The following is a 17,625-nucleotide window of genomic DNA, read 5'->3' as shown; positions in this document are numbered from 1 at the left end:
TGGGATATTCAAAGTGGTGTGTGTATCTGCAGCACATCCACTCATCTGCTGGGTTCTGGGAGCAGTTTGCTCCTTGTTTGACTCTACAAACTCCAGGTGATTCTAGCCCCTTCTCTGCAGCAGCTCTTGCTCTACTTATACACACAGAGCTTTTCCTTGGCTGACTTGGGTCTCCTATAAAGGCTTCAAGATAAAGGCAGCACTGTGACCTTCAGCACCCAGTAGGGGGGCATGGGGACCACTGAGCTCCAGAGGGCACTGATCTGCGGGTATTGAATGTATTGATAAAGCCCACACTCAGCACCTTTATGGGGTACCACATAAAGTCACACAGAATGCCACTCAAACACATTACAGAGTAGCCACTTTTGGGACCCCTTGAGAATAAATACTTGTAAACCTTAACTATTGGGGTAGCTTCCTGTATTTTTTTTTTAATATTCAATCAAATGAATCCTTTTCAAATGAATATGTGCAAATCAAATCACATTTATGTTGTAAAAAAGTATTGTTTGCCTGTTATAAGTCTGAAAAAAACAAAAAATGGATTCACCAAAGGGTAAAACAGGGTCCAAGTGAGGATTAACTTTCTAGGATCGTCTAAGAGCTGTGCCCGTTGCAAACAAAAGCAGTCACCCTCCCCGCACCTTCTGGAGCCTTGGTCACTGTACATAAGCCTGCATTTCTGCCCACTTGCTTCTCAGGGCATGGTCTCTCTGAAGTTCCCCACCCCGGAGCCTAGCCCTGCCCTCACTCAACTTCCCCAGCGATCTCAAGGAGGAAATAAAGCATAAGGAAATTCTGACCTGTGCTCGGTGGGAGAACAAACAGCAGACGCAGCTCCTGATGTACGTTTTCTTGCGTGGCTGTAAGAATTTCCCAGGACTCGAATTTGTGGTTAATAGATGCAAACTATTGCTTTTGGAATGAATAAGCAATGTGATCCTGCTGTATGGCACTGGGAACTATAGTCACTTATGATGGAGCATAATAATGTGAGAAAAAGAATGTGTATATGTATGTGTGACTGGGTCACCTTGCTGTTACAGTAGGACACTGAAAGAACACTGTAAACCAGCTGTAATGGAAAAAAATAAAAATAATTATTAAAAAAAAAAGAATTTCCCAGGACTGCCATGTAATACTGCCGGGTAGTAATGAGGGCGGACTGCTTTTGTTTGCAACTGGCCCAACTTTTGGATGATCCTAGAGACCTGGGGCCAGGGCCCCCGCTGAGAGGCAGGGAGTGAAGAGAACATGAAAACATGAATGGACAGCGTTCTTGCGGAGGCCCAGATGACGACGATGATGGAGAGACGTTTGCCAAATTAAAAAAGATTAAGAGAAAAAATAATAATAAAGGTTGTGCCGGTTGGGTGGCAGATTTAATCATGTCATCCCCCAGCTAAAACCCTTTCAAGGCTCCTCCTCACTAAAGCTTACAGCCCTGCCCACTTCTGTGCCTTTGTCTCTGCCCACTCTGCCTCTCGAACGTGAGCTCCCTTCCTCAACAAGCCTGGGCTCCTTCCTTTTCTGATTGGGTCATGGATGCTTGTTGTTGCTGTCACCTCCATCCTGCCTTTGCTCCCAGCTGCTCTCTGCACATGGGAAACTCTTCCTGCCATGGTTGGTCTGACAGTGATTGCTCACCTTTTAAGACCTTGGTGGGTCTCTAGGGTCTTCCTGGGTCCCTACCCCAGGAAGGTTGAGTTGAGGGCTCTCTCTTCCTCCTCCCACTGTACTTGTTCCCACTGTCTAATATGCACATCTTGCACTTAATTAAGAATCTGTTTGTATATCATCTGTTTGGTTGTGACCCCAGGCTCCTGTAGCTGGAGGTCAGAAATAATGTCTGATTTGCATTTGATTCCCTGGCCTAAGAGAATGCCCACTACATGGTAGATACTCAGTTGATGTCTATCGATTTAATTTGAATCGAATGGAGATGGTGAAAAATAACTTCTTTTTTTCCTAGTAGTTCTTCATTTTTTGTGTTCTGCTTTCTACCCCTAGGAGGTAAGGGAAGTATCAGCGTTCGGTAGTCAAAGGTAAGATGTCACAGAGGCGCTGTGGAAGATTAAGTGGCAGAGTTGGAAGAAAGATTTGAGAGTCAGAGAGAGGAAAAGACGTGAGAGAGTGCACGTCTACAGGAGAAGGAGGGAAAAGGAAAGAACAGGTCTGGGAAAGGGAAATTCAGTTGAGTTTTCATGCTGGATGGGGTCTTTGCAAGATCTGAAGGGGAGCAAAGCATCTGGAGGGAAGAGTGAGTTGAAGGAGGCATTCTGGAAGCAGCAGCGTGGAAAATGAACTCAAGCCAGCCAGATGTAATCCACATTGGGAACTAGGATGATGGATAGAACGTCATTAAGATTAAATCATCATCCAACAGGCACAAGCATTTATTAAGCTGCTCCTCTGTGCTTGGCCCTGGGCCAGAGCTTTGGGCCTTGGAAGAGGAAGACTCTGCCCTCAGGAGCCTCAGCCTCTGAGGTTGACGCTATTCAAGCAGGGGTGCTTGTTTTAAGGACCCCTGGAGTCTTTAAATTCTACAGCTACCCAAGACACAGAGCAAGAGTCCTTGGGGAAGGGGCTAAGGAATATATATCTTTTCAAAGATCTTCAGGAGACTCTTGCGAGCATCTTTGATTAAGGGCTACAGCTGCACTGTAATTGGGGGATTAAAACAAATAACTGCAACGTGAACTGTGCTGTGGGATGCAGAGGAGGGAAGTGTATCCTGGGGAGATCCAGGAAGCTACTTGAAGGAAGTGACATTTTGGAATTAAGATTTGGAAAATGCTTAGTTTGGAAAGAACATCCGAAATGATGATAATTGACTTCAGAGCTCTTTGTTTTTTGTTGTTTTGTTTTGGGTGGGGCTTTTTAGAGTCACCCTCAGGGCATATGGAGGTTCCCAGGCCAGGGGTCCAATTGGAGCTATAGCCACCGGCTATGCCAGAGCCGCAGCAACACAGGATCCGAGCCACGTCTGTGACCTACACCACAGCTCACGGCAACGCTGGATCCTTAGCCCACTGAGCGAAGCCAGGGATCAAACCCACATCCTCATGGATGCTAGTCAGCTTTGTTAACCGCTTATCCATGACAAGAGCGCCTACTTCAGAGTTCTTTGACTGGAAATTAGAGATAATACTATAGTGACTGATGAAGAGAGAGGGGAAGGGAGGGGGAGAGGGAAGGGAAAGAGATTGAAGAGAAGACAATATTGGGAAGAATCATGGGGGACATTTGAATATTTAGTGCCAGGGTAGGCAAAGAAGCCCTAGAGAGAGATGTTTGCAAGAAGTTCGCAAAAGAACCTAGAGATTGCAGTGTCATAAAATGGACCAAAAGACCAAATATTTTGTGGCGTGATCAGAGAAGAACGGGGCCTGCGGGGATGTCCATGGCCATGGCCACGATGGAAAATGTTGGCGGCCACTGCTTGGGTAAAGGGGTAGGTGGGGAAGACAGGCCACCATTGGTCATTCATGACGCTCGAACTGGATAAAATGACTGTAAACTTCTCTATGAAGCTCAGAGGTAAAAAGTCAGATTTTAGGGAATATTTTTTGTTAGAGATTAGTGTTGATCTGAAAATGTTTCCACTATGTGGAGGGTGGAGCCAAGAGAGCAGGAGATTACTGTGCAGGAAGGACACACGATAGAGCAAGTTCCCAGAGGAGACAGGTCAGAAAGCAGAAATGGCAAGTTAAGGATGGGTGCCAGTGTGGAGCAGGGGCAGGAGGGAGGTGGGCTAAGGGTGCTGGTGCAGATGCCTTAAATCATCACCAGGCGACTGCCCTGGGACTGGGGGAGCACTCCCGAGGGGTTTTAGGTGGAGGAAGATGGGAAATTGTGCTCCTACTGTGCACCCACTTCCACTCTGGAAATATCAGCTGGCCTCTCCTTTGCTGGAACGCTGAGAGTCACTACAGCAACTGAGCGTGACTGTGAGAACAGTTTATAGGACCAATTCTCAAACCTGGCTGCACCATCCAATCAACCATGCTGAGAGGTGGTTTTTGTTGTTTTTGTGGGGGGGTGTTGTTTTTTTAAATTACTGATAACCTGGTTCCACCTTCAGAGGTTCTAATTTAATTGGTCTGGGGAGGGGTCCAGGCATCAGGGAGCTCTCTGTGGATCCTCATTTCCAGGTCTGAACATCACTGATCCATAAAAATAGAAGGATGCACAGATACAGTTATGTGTGTGAATACGATATTCAGCTAGGATGTTTCCAAGTAGAAAGGCATGTACAGTATATGCGGTATTCTATTAGTCACTGAAAAGAGAAAGAAAAAAAAAAAGAACTTGAAAGGGGTCCATGAGAAGTCGAGAGCTATCAGAAAAGCGGAAGTCGAGAGCTGTAGAGGATGAGTTATGCTGATCCACCCACTCACTCTCCACACATCTATGCCGTCGATTCCACGGCAGCCCTGAGTCCCTTCTACATGTTAAACCTACTACTTCTGAAAATCAAGACCCAAAACGGCATTTCCCTCAAAGAGCTCAGATTTAGTTGGAGAAAGAGAGAACAAGGGAGCCGATGATTATAATTTCCTCTTTTAAGTGCAGAGCTAGAGGTGGGCACAGGTGCTCTGAATATATGGTTCAGGGACATCTTACCCAGACAAGAGAGGCAGGAGGAAAGGTTGGGAAGTGATTCCAGAAGGCAGAAAGATGAGATGAATGGTGGTGACACTCACCAAGCTTGATCATGACACCAGGTCAAGGCAGAGGGTGGGTCTTCAGGACTGGCTTGGCGACCGGAAGTTCCTGGTAGCCTAAGGAAAAGAAGGAAATTATGAAAAGCCAAAACGACCTCTTAGGTACACGGTGGGGGTAACGTTAGAGAAAGTAGCCTTAAAAAGCAGTAATTACTTAGGTTCCCTCTGTATCAGTTAGGACCCAGGAAGGAAACAAGTAGCACAATCAAATTACTCATTCGAGGTACGTTTCATAGATGAGCTGCTTTGAACAGGATAAGTAGGAGGAAGGGAAATGACAAGGGCACGTCCAGTGCCCCGGAACTGAACTGTTTTGACTCACCATATAAGTGACACCAAATGGGTTTCCTCTCACGCCATCCAATTTTCCAGCGCCCTGGAGACCACATGGGTGTGCTCAAATTCAATTCATTTTTGTCACTACCTGCCCAGGGTTAGCATCAGACTCCACAGGCTTAAGGGCTCAGTCCCACAGGATACCCTCACTTCAGATCAAGAATTGAGGCCCTGGGTTACCCTCACTTCTGTCCAATTGGCTACAGAGTCGGGGAAGAGAGGTGTTCTCACAAACCCCCTTCCCCTTCAGGCTTGTTGGTTTGCAGGGATGGCTCACAGAAGTCTGGAAAACACTTTACTTGTACTTCTGCTGATTGATTATAAAGGATACTTACGAAGAGCCAGATGAAGAAGCACAGAGTGTAAGGTCCAGGAGGGTCCCCAAGCACAGGGGCTTCTGTCCTGGTGGAGTGAGGACACCATTGTCCCAGACCTCAGTGTGTCTGCAGGTTCCACAGCTTTGTGAACCTTGTTATGTTAGTCATTTAGGGGCTTGTTGGAAGTTTCCCTTTGGGGGCGTGATTGATTTAATCACTGGCTGGCGGTGCTTAACTCAATATCCTGTTCCTTTTCCCATCCTTAGGGGATGGGGCTGAAAATTCGAACCCTCTAATCATGGGGTCTTTCTGGCGACTAGCCCCTATCCTGAAGCTATCTAGGGACCCTGGCCACCAGTCCTTATCAGCATACAAAAGACACTCGTCACTCTGGAGATTTGTAAGTTTTCTGGGAGCTGTGTGCTAGGAATTGGAGACAAATATTAAATACTTATTTTTATTATATCACACCTTGGCTCATAACAGAGTGGCTGTTATCACCTCTGTGCTTAAAGTGGCAGGGGAAGGGATGGCTCTGAACTTGCGGACAGAGAGAGCCCTGTGGAGAAGGCTGCTACCTGGGAGCAGTGGTCTTTGAGGGTGTGGCAGCCCACAGTGACCCCAGAAGGAGACTGCTAAGGGAACAGGACCTGGACCTCACTCTTCTCCTTCGCTCCAGTCTCCTGCTGGTGTTCACCATTCACCAGGGAGCCCACTGAGGTCATTCCTAGAGGTCAACACAGAGCAGAGCACAGGATGCAGAGCAGGATAAAGGAGGGAAGAGGGTGGATCTGGAGGGGGCACATGGAAAATGTCCAGTGCCCCCTGTGTTGTGATTAGGTCTGTTTTGCAACTTATTCATTGACTGAGCAAGCATTTAGGGCTGGCTGCCACACCTAATGCCTTCTAGGTCCCAGAAAATGTGCTAGTGGTAGAGGTGTAATGGTCACCTCTGTAGATGAAAACTCTGCCCTCGGGGAGCTGACAGTCTGGTGCTGAAGACAGGAAATAAACATGGTCACAAGGGTAGTGATACGTGAAAGAAGAAAAACACAGGGAAAAACGTGGAGAATGTGGGGATACTACTTTCAGTAGGAAGTTACATTTGAGAAGACACCTCAGAAAAGTGGGAGAGTGAACCAGGCATAGAAATCAGTAAGATTACATGTGATGGGGTTTTTTGTTTGGTTAGTTTTTTAGGGTTTTTTGTTTGTCTGTTTTTTACCTTTTAGGGCCGCACCTGCAGCATATGGCTAGGGGTTGAATCGGAGCTCATGGATACTAGTCGTTACAGCTGAGCCATAGCAAGGACTCCATATTTTTCTTTTTCTTTTTTCTTTTTTTTGGCTTTTGTCTTTTTAGGGCATCTGTGGCACATGGAGATTCCCAGCCTAGGGGTCCAATCAGAGCTGTAGCCGCCGGCCTACGCCAGAGCCATAGCAACACCAGATCCAAGCCACATCTGCAACCTACACGACAGCTCACGGCAACGCCGGATCCTTAACCCACTGGGCGAGGCCAGGGATTGAACCTGCAACCTCATGGGTCCTAGTCGGATTCATTTCCACTGTGCTGCAACGGGAACTCCTTTTTTTTTTTTTCTTTTCGCATATTTTTCAATTTTACATTTACGTGACCTCACCAGGCATTATTCTGCAACCCGTGTCAAGAACAATAGAGGCAGATCTTCCGATGTTCCTGCTTTTGTTCAGAGCGGCTTTCGGTGGAGGCTGGGTTGTTGCTGTTCTTCAAGAAGCCTTCTTCTACCTTCCCACACGTCACCATTCCTGCTCCTGAGAAGGACAGGTAGCCCCTTGGGTTGTCACTGGAAATCACACAGATGGAAAAGTCTATGTGTCATAAAACTTCCAGAATATTGGCAGTTTTTTTTTTTTTTTTCCTGACAAATCTCTTCATGAATTTTCAGGAACTCTCAGAATATTGTCAAAATCATTTTAGCTCCAAGTTAACAAAGATAGTAAATTGCTCTGATTTGGCTGCATCATCATCTTCATATTCTCCAACCCAGCCAGCCAACTTCTTCCCTCTCCCCGGTCATACATCCAATTTTTCTCTGTTGTGCTGGACCCCACTCTTGCTCTGACTGGTCTCAAATTGATTAATTCAACACATGGTCACTAGCTTAAAATGTGTCACATGTTTCTGACATCCTTGGCAGGTTTTTTTCCCCTGTATGTGCACTTGTTTATTTGAGTATCAGTGTGTTTGCAGAAATTATTCCTATTCATCACAGCTCAATAGCTGGAAGGACTCTTTGGAGTTAACTTTTCATATTATCCTCAATACCTAAATAACCCTCTGGATTTCCTTGTAGCTTTACTAATGCGTCCTTGATCCTATCTGGGAATAAAGCTTTTTCATTTTGTTTTATTTTGAAGTTCCCTGGCCCAGCAGGTGGATCTTTGATGTTGTTTTTCTAGGTGCAGGTGATTCCCAGAGTGTTTGAGGCATGTTGGGGGTTTCTTTTCCTTTGTTAGGATGCAGATGTGCACCTGTGCTGTGACAGACCTGTGCCGTGAGTGACACGAGCCTGTGGGAATGGCACCGGGCTGAAGATGAATTAACCTATTTCCCCACGTCTCATCATCGTCTCCTGATCTTTTTCAGCCACTCAGTGTAAGCATGGTGCGGTGTATGATACCTGTGGCCCAGGATGTGTCAAGACCTGTGACAACTGGAATGAAATTGGTCCCTGCAATAAGCCATGTGTTGCCGGTTGTCACTGTCCAGCAAACCTGGTTCTTCATAAGGGAAGGTGCATCAAGCCAGTCCTTTGTCCTCAGCGGTGACCTTTGTTCCATTCCTTCAGACTTTGAACCTGGTGTCCTTGACACTGACGTGAAAGAGCCAATGAAAGACTGCAGTATTTGTGTGCTGATTCTGCAAACACACACAGAGTATGTATGTGTACATATATAGATATATAGATATATTCAGAAACATTTCATCATTTATATAAACTATAGGTGGATTATTATATGTATATTTTTTGCTATAAGACATGTATTGTTTCTAGTCTGAAAGCCATTGAATACGTTGTATAAATAGACCAGGTGTTTTTAATTTAATAAGGCAGCATGCGGACATACTGGATGGCTTTACCATCACATACATTTGTCATTTTTAAGGAAGTTTTCTAAGAAATCTAAATTGCCTGCCTGAATTAATTTTAGCTTTGAGTCCAGATTTGCAGTTGAGTGGGAAGTGTGTTTTTCAGGAGAAGGACAGATTTACCTAGGGGCATTTCATGCTTCCCAAGAAAGGACTGTACGCCTGCGAGAGATGGCTAGGGACTGGCCACAGGCTCCAATGGAGCATGCAAAGCAAGGGGTTGGCTGTTAGACTTCACTGGGTCATGGTCTGATATTATTTCCAAAATTGATTGGCTTGTTCCCAAGGAATATGTATTTGTCACTAGAGCAGAACCGAAGAATCAAATGATTTCTTGCCATCTTTGCATAATCCTTGAGTCTCCTAATTAAATATGTGTGTATGATGGATGTGTCTACTTCTGTGTCACCCACTGAAATGATGGAGTGCCTGGATGACTTGTTAGTTTTATTGAGCATGAGCAGATATTTGAAGAAACTGTTGCACAATGTATGACAACATTTCCCATTTCTCTGAGTCCCGCAGCAGTTTAGGATGGGCAAATCCAATGAACTAAAGTAAGTGATCTACATTTTGTGACTATTCCACGTATAAAATGAGAGCTTTCAATTATTTCTAGAGAGTTCCTAGTCCAGCACTGTTTGGCAATCGTGAATTGATCCTAATTATTTGACAGAAAGAAAGGCTTTATTGATTGGTTGATTTAACACCAGTCCAAACAAAGAATGGTCTACACGCTTGCTCTCATTTCCTGTTAAGTTACTACTAGTCACCATGTGATTTTCCTGACATTTGTTTTCAGTTGAATAACTGAAAATGTCAACAAAACGAAACCCACTGATGTCTAAAAATAAAATGTTCTGCATTGTAGTAAATAAAGGGCTTAAGATTGAAAACAGTGTGTTTTCTATTTCAAGATGTGTTGTGTTACATTTTATACATACACTGTGGTAACGTCAGGTTCACTGATTTTTTTTTTTTTTTTTTTTTTGGTCTTTTTAGGGCCTCACTCGCAGCACATGGAGGTTCCCAGGCTAGGGGTCCAATCAGAGCTGTTGCTGCCGGCCGACGCCAGAGCCACAGCAACGCCAGATCCGAGCCGTGCCTGCGACTACACTGCAGTTCATGGCAACGCCAGATCCTTAACCCACTGAGCAAGGCCAGGGATCGAACCCACAACTTCGTGGTTCCTAACCGGATTCGTTTCCACTGCTCCACGCTGGGAACTCCCAGGTTCATTGATTTTTAACAGCTTTATTTAGATATATTTTATATGCCCTCAATAACTTATCTGTATAAAGAATATTGTTAATTGATAACAATAACCCTCCAAAGTTGTGACAGCATATTGCTCTTGCTTGTTGAAACCCTGGTGTTCCTGTTCCATGTATTCATGACAGCTAAAGGATTCATGTGGATTTTTTTTTTACTGGGGCATCTCCAGCTGTTTGAATAAACTGAATAAGTTACACAGTATAATAGCAACTGCCTGGGACACCAAGGGACGTGGTTGTCATTGTCCTGCTTGGGTCATAACCACTCTCAGTATCTGGGACCCGAGGTGGCCAGTGCTTCCGTGCTGTACCTGGGAAGGGGCTTTGATGTAGGCGACTCGGGCTCCAGGTGTGGTTGGTGACCTTGTCCACATGGTTTAAGTACTTGGGGCCACACTTTGCTTCTCTAAAACACGAAGAGACTGTAGTGTGTGGGCAGGATTGAGGATCAGGAGGCCCAGACACTCTGCCACTAGAGAGATTACTTGCACAGTAATTGGAGGCAGAATTTGCAGTTCCTTTTACACTCAAAATCTCGTTTACTCCCCCCTCTGTTCTGAAAGAGGAGGGTAAGGAAGTCAGCTGACCTCTCCTGGTTGACTTCTTTCTTATTCCTTCAGAATATCTTTAAATTCCTTTCCAGTCAGCATTCCACTGTGGCTCAGTGGTCAACGAATCTGACCAGTATCCATGAGGATGCAGGTTGGATCCCTGGCCTCGCTCAGTGAATTAAGGATCTCGTGTTGCTGTGAGCTGTGGCATAGGTCACAGACCTGTCTTGGATCCTGTGTTGCTGTGGCTGTGGTGCAGACCGGCAGCTGCAGCTCCAATTCGACCCCTAGCCTGGGAACCTCCATATGCTGCAGGTACGGCCCTAAAAAGGGGAAAAAAAAAAAAAAAAAAAAAAGTTCCTTTCCAGTTCACTCTGAGTTTTTCTCTGTGAAAGTGAGAGACAGCAGGGAAATGAACCAGAGGGAAAAATCTAGGTTATTTACTGTTCATGATTCAAAAAGGACTATCTCTACCCAATAAAGCTAAATAACCTCTTTCCCAACCATTTTTTTTTTTTTAAGTTTTTTTGCCACACCCATGGCATATATAAATTCCTGTGCCAGGGACTGAATCTAAGCCACAGCTACGACCTATACCAGATCCATTAACCCACTGTGCCCAGCCAGGATTGAATGGTCACCTCCACAACAACCCAAGCCACTATAGTCAGATTCTTTTCTTTTTCTTTTTCTTTTTTTTTTTTTTTTTTTTTTTTGTCTTTTTGCCTTTTCTAGGGCTGCTCCCGCGGCATATGGAGGTTCCCAGGCTAGGGGTCTAATTGGAGCTGTAGCTGCCAGCCTACACCAGCCACAGCAACGCGGGATCCAAACCGCGTCTGTGACCTACACCACAGCTCACGGCAACGCCGGATGTTAACCCGCTGAGCAAGGGCAGGGATCGAACCTGCAACCTCATGGTTCCTAGTTGGATTTGTTAACCACTGCGCCATGACGGGAACTCCAGATTCTTTTCTTTTTTTTGGTCTTTTTTTGTGTGTGTATGTGTGTCTTTTTGCCTTTTCTGGGGCCGCTCCCACGGCATATGGAGGTTCCCAGGCTAGGAGTCCAATCAGAGCTGCAGCTGCTGGCCTACACCACAGCCACAGCAAGGCGGGATCCAACCCACATCTGCGACCTACACCAACAGCTCACAGCAACGCCAGATCCTTAACCCACTGAGCAAGGCCAGGGATGGAACCCGCAACCCCATGGTTCCTAGTCGGATTTGCTTCTGCTGCACCACTACGGGAACTCCCTACAGTCAGATTCTTAACCCACTGAGCTAGGGCGGAAACTCCTCCTAGCACTTTTCATCCTGGCCAGCCTTGGTGCATACATGGCGAAGGCTCTTCTTCATGGACTGATTCCATCAATGGGGGGGGGAAGGCTAGATTACAAGGTTGTGTCACATACCTTATCTAGCATTTAGTTTAACCTTGATACACTTTTTTATTCCTAACCCTCGAAGAAAGATGAGGCAGAGAAGGAAGAGGATTATTCAGACCCACCAATCGAACAAGTCTGATGGGAGAAGTGGAGAAATCAGATGAACAGTTGCTTCTATTTTGGCCATGGGCTAAAGCTGAGCAATGACTGTGTCTAATGATTGATCATAAGGGACACTTACCAAGTGCTTCAATGAGAATGGCCCCGCTTTATTCACATGAGTCCTTTTCAGGGGGTTTTCAAAGCCAAACTCCTGCAGAGTTAGATGACTTGTAATGAAAACCTTCTACTTCTCTCTTGAATGTGTATAACTCAGGTCAGCAATTAGGGTTGGTTCTGGGTAGATATAAAATTAAAAGATGGGTTAATATCATTTTAGCTACATGTGTAGAGTCCACACTTTGATTATGCTATTAGATATGAATATTGAATTTTGTTGTGGGGGAGGACACCCTTGAACGAAGAACAAGCACAACTGTTTTCCAGCTGTACACACAGTCACCCCTCGGTCTCCACCGGAGATGGGTACCAAAATCCGCAGATGCTCAAGTCCTTTATAGAAAATGGCACAGTATTTGCATATAGCTTATGCACATCCTCTCACAGAGTTCATATCTCTTGATAATTTATAATAATAATGCAACATAAACCCTATATAAATAGTTGTAAATGCAATGTCAGTGCTATATAAATAGTTGCCGGCACATAGCAACTTTTAAGTTTTGCTTTTTGAAACTTTCTGGAAATTTTTTTCCAAATATTTTCAATCTGCGGTTGGTTGAATCCTTGGAGTTGGAACCCATGCAGGGCCGACTGTAGCTGGTGCTCAGTAAAAGGGAGTTCTTTCTCCTCTCCCTGTGAAAACAGGAATGATTTGAAAGTCCAAACCAAAAGTTTTGAACTAGGAGGAGAAATAAATTGTTGACATTTACAATTATTATAAGGGCAATTTTTGCCTAAAAGAGTAGCATACTGAAAATTACCAACTCTTCAGGAGAAAAGCCACCTCTTTAAAACTTGCTGTTTCCTGAGCATCTGACCATAACAGGGAAGAAGAAATCTGACTCCATTTTGGATCTGTTTGTTTTACTTTAAGCTTTGTAGTCTATTGCTTTTGCTACAAGTTAGGAAAGTTACCGATAGCCTGAAATACAGAGGATAACCTATTATAAGTCTCTGACTTTTAAAGGTAAAACATTTTTCCATTCATATGGAGATAAGTTGCAGAACAGAGAATAACATTTGTCAGATTTCCAGAAGCATCTTTTTTTTTGTTTTTTTTTTTTTTGTCTTTCTGTCTTTTTAGGGCCTCACCTACGGCATATGGAGGTTCCCAGGCTAGGGGTCAAATCGGAGCTGCAGCTGCCGACCTACACCATAGCTCACCACAATGCCGGATCCTTAACCCACTGAGTGAGGCCTAGGATCGAACCCGCAACCTCATGGTTCCTAGTCAGATTCGTTTCTGCTGCACCACGACGGGAACTCCCAGATTTCCAGAAACATCTTGACCCGACCTTTTTAGATAGCTATAAGAACAAAGGATTCTGACATCAAGAAGTTTGCAACAACCAGAGTTCCCATCAGGGCTCAGCTGTTGGATCCCTGAGGATGCAGATTTGATTCCTGGCCTCGCTCAGTGGGTTAAGGATCCAGTGTTGCTGTGAGCTGTGGTGTAGGTCACAGACATGGCTCAGATCCCACGTTGCTGTGGCTGTGGCGTAGCCTGGGAACTTTCATATGCTGCAAGTGCAGCCCTAAAAAGCCAAAAAAGAAAAAGAAACAAAAAAGAAAAAAAAAAAAAAGAAACGTGGTAGGTCATCAATACATTTTTCTTGCATAAATCAAATCAAGTCTCACGGTTCTAACAGCTCTGTGTGGAGTTTTTCCTTCCTGAGTTTCTGTTCACTTTGCTGCTCTTTGTCACTGAAAATCATCTGGATTTGACAAGTATCAGGATGAGAGTCTAGATGCTCTTGGTGTGAGACAAAGAGATGCCTTAGGGGACAGGCGCCAAGATATTTTAATTAGCTATCTCCTCCAAACAACCCTCAGGAGCCAGCCAAAATTGTCTCCGATTCTAAATCCTGAAGTACAAGCCTTTCCAGAACCTAGGATTTTAATTCTGAAAAATGACAAGCTTCAAGTGGCCAAGAATGAATAAACAGGGAACAGAAACTAATGCTGGTGATTATGCTGACCCTGAATTAAGAACCAAAACATTTAGTCCTTTAAGAGGGGCTTTGGAGCTTAAGTTCTGTGTTGTTACATGTGTTTAATTAAACCAAACAAATGATGAGCCCTTGCATGAGGTCCTTCTTTACTGTGTTCCCTTTCAGATTAATTTTGAGGGGAGTTCCCATCATGGCTCAGCGGAAACAAATCTGACTAGTAACCATGAGGATGCAAGTTCAATCCCTGGCCTCGCTCAGGGGGTTAAGGATCCGGCATTGCCATGAGTTCTGGTGTAGGTTGCAGATGTGGCTCCAATCCTGAGCTGCTGTGGCTGTGGTGTAGGCCAGCAGCTGTCGCTCAGATTTGATCCCTCGCCTGGGACCCTCCGTATGCCACGGTTGCAGCCCTAAAAAGACAATAGAAAAAGAAAAAAAGAAAAAAAAATCAGTCTTGAGCAAGTCAGCTTTGAAAACATCAATGTGGGGAAGAAGGACGGGAAATCTGCGTGTAGAGATGAGCCTGAATTAAAGGCTGATTCAGAGTGCGACTGGCTAAGAAAAGGGAGCGGGAGAGGCAGAGGCAGAGCCAAGCACCAAGGCAGCCAGTGGCTTCGAACCTGTGGCTGCACCCCAAGCAGCGTGACATGGGGGAAGGTGAGCACGTGTGTGGAGGCTTCGTGGTCTTGTTAAGGAGCCTGGGTTTCATCTTCAGGGCCGTGCTTCCCAACGTGTTTTATGCCACCATGTGTTCAGAAAATTTACATTTGGGTACTGAAGTAAATGGGGCTGCTTGCAGCTGGAGGTCACCTCTGGGGACGTCTCAAGTCCAGTCTAACTGCTCCAAGAGTGGAAGGGCTGCCCACATCCCCGTCACCCATTCCCCACACAGCCCTCAGTGGGCTGAGGCTCGGATGGGAAGGTCTATGCAGATCCAGCTGTGGGACGGCATTAACGGAGCTTTGTCTCAGCGAGTGGAGTGGAGGCGGGCTTTTCAGTCAGAGGAGCAGGTGGGAGCCCCCTGAGATAGTCCAGGTGAGAGAAGATGAGCCCCCAAACTAGGAGGTAGGAGGGACCAAGGGGAGAACTTTTAGGACAGGGTGGGTGGCAGACGGGCAAGTGATGGGTTGTGGCGGTGCCAGTCCTCTGCATGAGGTACGCGGACAGGAGAGCTGAGTAAGAGAAATTGCCATTGTAAATCGAAGTCTTTCCTCTAGGCTGTGTTCGGTTTAGCTCAACAAACACCCGAGCATTGGGATTAAGACACAGTCCAGGACGAAGGACCTGCAGCAAATCAGAGGAGCACATAGCTGGCCATGGGGGCCTCAGGAAGCCCAAGGTGGGCTTTTCTGTTTGGGGAAAGTGTCTGGGAAACTTGCCAGAGAAAGTGACTCCCCTGATGAACCTCACTAGTCCAAAGGGGCTCTACCTGTGCAAAGAGATGTACGCATGTGTATGTGTGTGTGTACGAGAGAGAGAGTGAGCAGGGATGCTGCAGTCTGACAGCTGAGGGCATGAGCGACAGCATGGAAAGGAGAAATATCAGCAGACAATCTAGGGGAGCAGAGAACAACTGGGTTAGGATCCTGCTGGGGTGTAGCCGATCCAGAGAAATTTTCTGAGCTATGGGAATGCAACTCACACACCCTGAGAGGTCTTTTCAAGCTTCCTCTGATTTCTAGTGGATGGAGCACAAGCAGGATTTGAGGATATTTTGTCATTTTGTTACAGGCTTTTTGTTTCCTGTACCTGGTGTGTTCGAGTTTCCCTGATGTGTCTTCTGAAAATCCAGAGAGGGAAGGATGAGGGAGGCAGCTTCTAATGAGACTGTTCTATCTGACATTTAGTGTTGCCCTGTGCAGTGGGAGGCATCTTTCAGCCTCTGTAGGCATCAGTTGCTATAACAGAACGGGTCCAAATTCTGATTATTCATTTAACCACCGCTTTTGTTGACTTGGCTGTGGCCAGATGGCAGGAGGTGGGTGGTGGCACTCAGATCCCAAGAGCTGGACCTACTGGTGTCAGCAGTTCTGGCCACACCTACAGGTGAAAGGCCTGGAAACACAGCTCACCCAGAGTTCTGGTGGGAACAAGTCTGTCATGTTTTAGCCACTTTGTGTCATAACCAAGTGCGTGCCTTGAAAATTGACATAAAATTCTTCTCTGCTTCCTCCAGCTGGAACTTGGCTTACTGAGTAATTCCTCAGTGGGGTTCTTTCAACAGTGAAATTTGGGGCTTTAAGGAAATGTTTGCGGTGATGAAAAAGTTTCACTTTGGCTCCGAGAGTGTAAATACCATTTGTTATACTGTCATTGTCACCATGTTCCTGCATGTCATTTAAAGCATCAGATCCCGAACAGCTGCTTCAAGCTTGGGGTTTTTTTGTTCGTTTGTTTTGTTTTGTTTTGTCTTTCCAGGGCCACACCCGCGGCATATGAAGGTTCCCAGGCTAGACGTCCAGTCGGAGCTGTAGCCAACGGCCTACACCAGAGCCACAGCAACGCGGGATCCAAGCCGCGTCTGCGACCTACACCACAGCTCATGGCAACACCAGATCCTTAACCCACCGAGCGACGTCAGGGATCGAACCCATAACCTCATGGTTCTTAGTCAAGTTCGTTAACCACTGCGTCACGACGGGAACTCCTGGCTTGGGTGTTTAAATAAGCATGGAGGCGGGTGGGAGGCTACAGGAACCCTGGCCGGAGCCCTCCCCATACTCCGCAGGCTGTGATGTGACCTGTCCCAGCTGCCTCCATTGCACGTTTCCGAGAAGGTGATTCCAAGGAAACTCGCCCCTCAGCATGAATGCCCATCGTCCTCTTGAAGACAGATCAGGAGGACTCTGCCTTAGAAAACTGGCTTGCACACTTCACTCGTTCTCAGAGCTAACTTGCTGTCACAGGGAACTGAGGTGGGAAGAATGATAGAGGATTGCCAGACAGGTTTATCCACAGCATCTCCCACTCCTACCCATCCCTAACACCTCAGGGTGGGCATGGGACAGACTGCTCGACGGTGTCGAACAGCGTGCCTCACTTTTATGTGAAGGCCTTTGGGGCACATCTGTTTTCACAGACAGAGCAGCTCCGCCTGAGCAATTTCGTGTCCGAGATGCATCCACACAGCTGTCTTGAACTGCGATGCTCTGAGATGCACTGGGGAGAATCTTTTCGATGGTCTGTTAATATATGATGCTATTTCACCTTGGCAGGTAAATTTAGACCCTAAACCAGTCTGAGTTTGCCTGCTGAGATTTATGATTCATGGCATGACTGTCTTGTTCGTCCTTTGCTTGGCCGTCGGGGTGGTCGTGTTGCTTGGGTTAAGGGAGATAAAAATGGCAACCATGGGAACTGGAGTGTCCAGTTGAGCTGGGAGGGGTTTTCTACGTCTGAACTATTCCTGAGAGTCAGAGTGGATCTATCAGCTTCACATTTTTGTTTTGGGAATGGAGAGGGCAGCAAGGCAGGGAAGGTGTTTTCCATAGTAATTTTGTGAATTTGCTATTTATTTCTTTTAGTTTTACTCTGGGGGGAAATGTCAAGGAACAATGTGGTATATACATTTAATTTTTTTTTTACCTCAAAAGAACTTGAATAATTTTTTTCCAAATTTTGGAAATTTTGTATTTTATTGGTTTCAAGTTCTACCTCATTTATTGAAT

At 45.8% G+C, this 17,625-nt stretch overlaps 1 protein-coding gene and 1 long non-coding RNA gene across 8 annotated transcripts in view; one reads left to right on the top strand and one right to left on the bottom strand.

The window, feature by feature from the left end:
- The window catches only part of BMPER (BMP binding endothelial regulator), a 246,181-nt gene extending 236,768 nt beyond the window's left edge, over nt 1-9,413 (top strand). For 4 of the 5 annotated variants that reach the window (XM_013990842.2, XM_013990843.2, XM_013990844.2 and 1 more), the window contains one exon: nt 8,012-9,413. In XM_013990842.2, coding sequence (XP_013846296.1) covers nt 8,012-8,193 — 182 coding nt within the window. In that variant the 3' untranslated portion in view covers nt 8,194-9,413. The remainder of the gene's footprint in view (nt 1-8,011) is intronic. The other variant, XM_013990846.2, reaches the window with a different exon arrangement.
- LOC102163798 overlaps nt 1-17,625 on the bottom strand; it is a 64,021-nt gene that overhangs the window by 11,302 nt on the left and 35,094 nt on the right. For 2 of the 3 annotated variants that reach the window (XR_002340518.1, XR_002340517.1), the window contains exons 7-9: nt 11,968-12,122; nt 7,026-7,208; nt 4,710-4,787 (exon numbers count right to left, since the gene is read on the bottom strand). This is a non-coding gene — a long non-coding RNA (uncharacterized LOC102163798). Of the gene's footprint in view, nt 1-1,006; nt 4,788-7,025; nt 7,209-11,967; nt 12,123-17,625 lie in introns of those variants that run through there. The other variant, XR_002340516.1, reaches the window with a different exon arrangement.

The sequence above is a fragment of the Sus scrofa genome, chromosome 18 (assembly GCF_000003025.6).
Source record: "Sus scrofa isolate TJ Tabasco breed Duroc chromosome 18, Sscrofa11.1, whole genome shotgun sequence".
Lineage (NCBI taxonomy): Eukaryota > Metazoa > Chordata > Mammalia > Artiodactyla > Suidae > Sus > Sus scrofa.
Note: the sequence above shows the minus strand (reverse complement) of the source record. Positions and strands in the feature narration are given on the sequence as shown.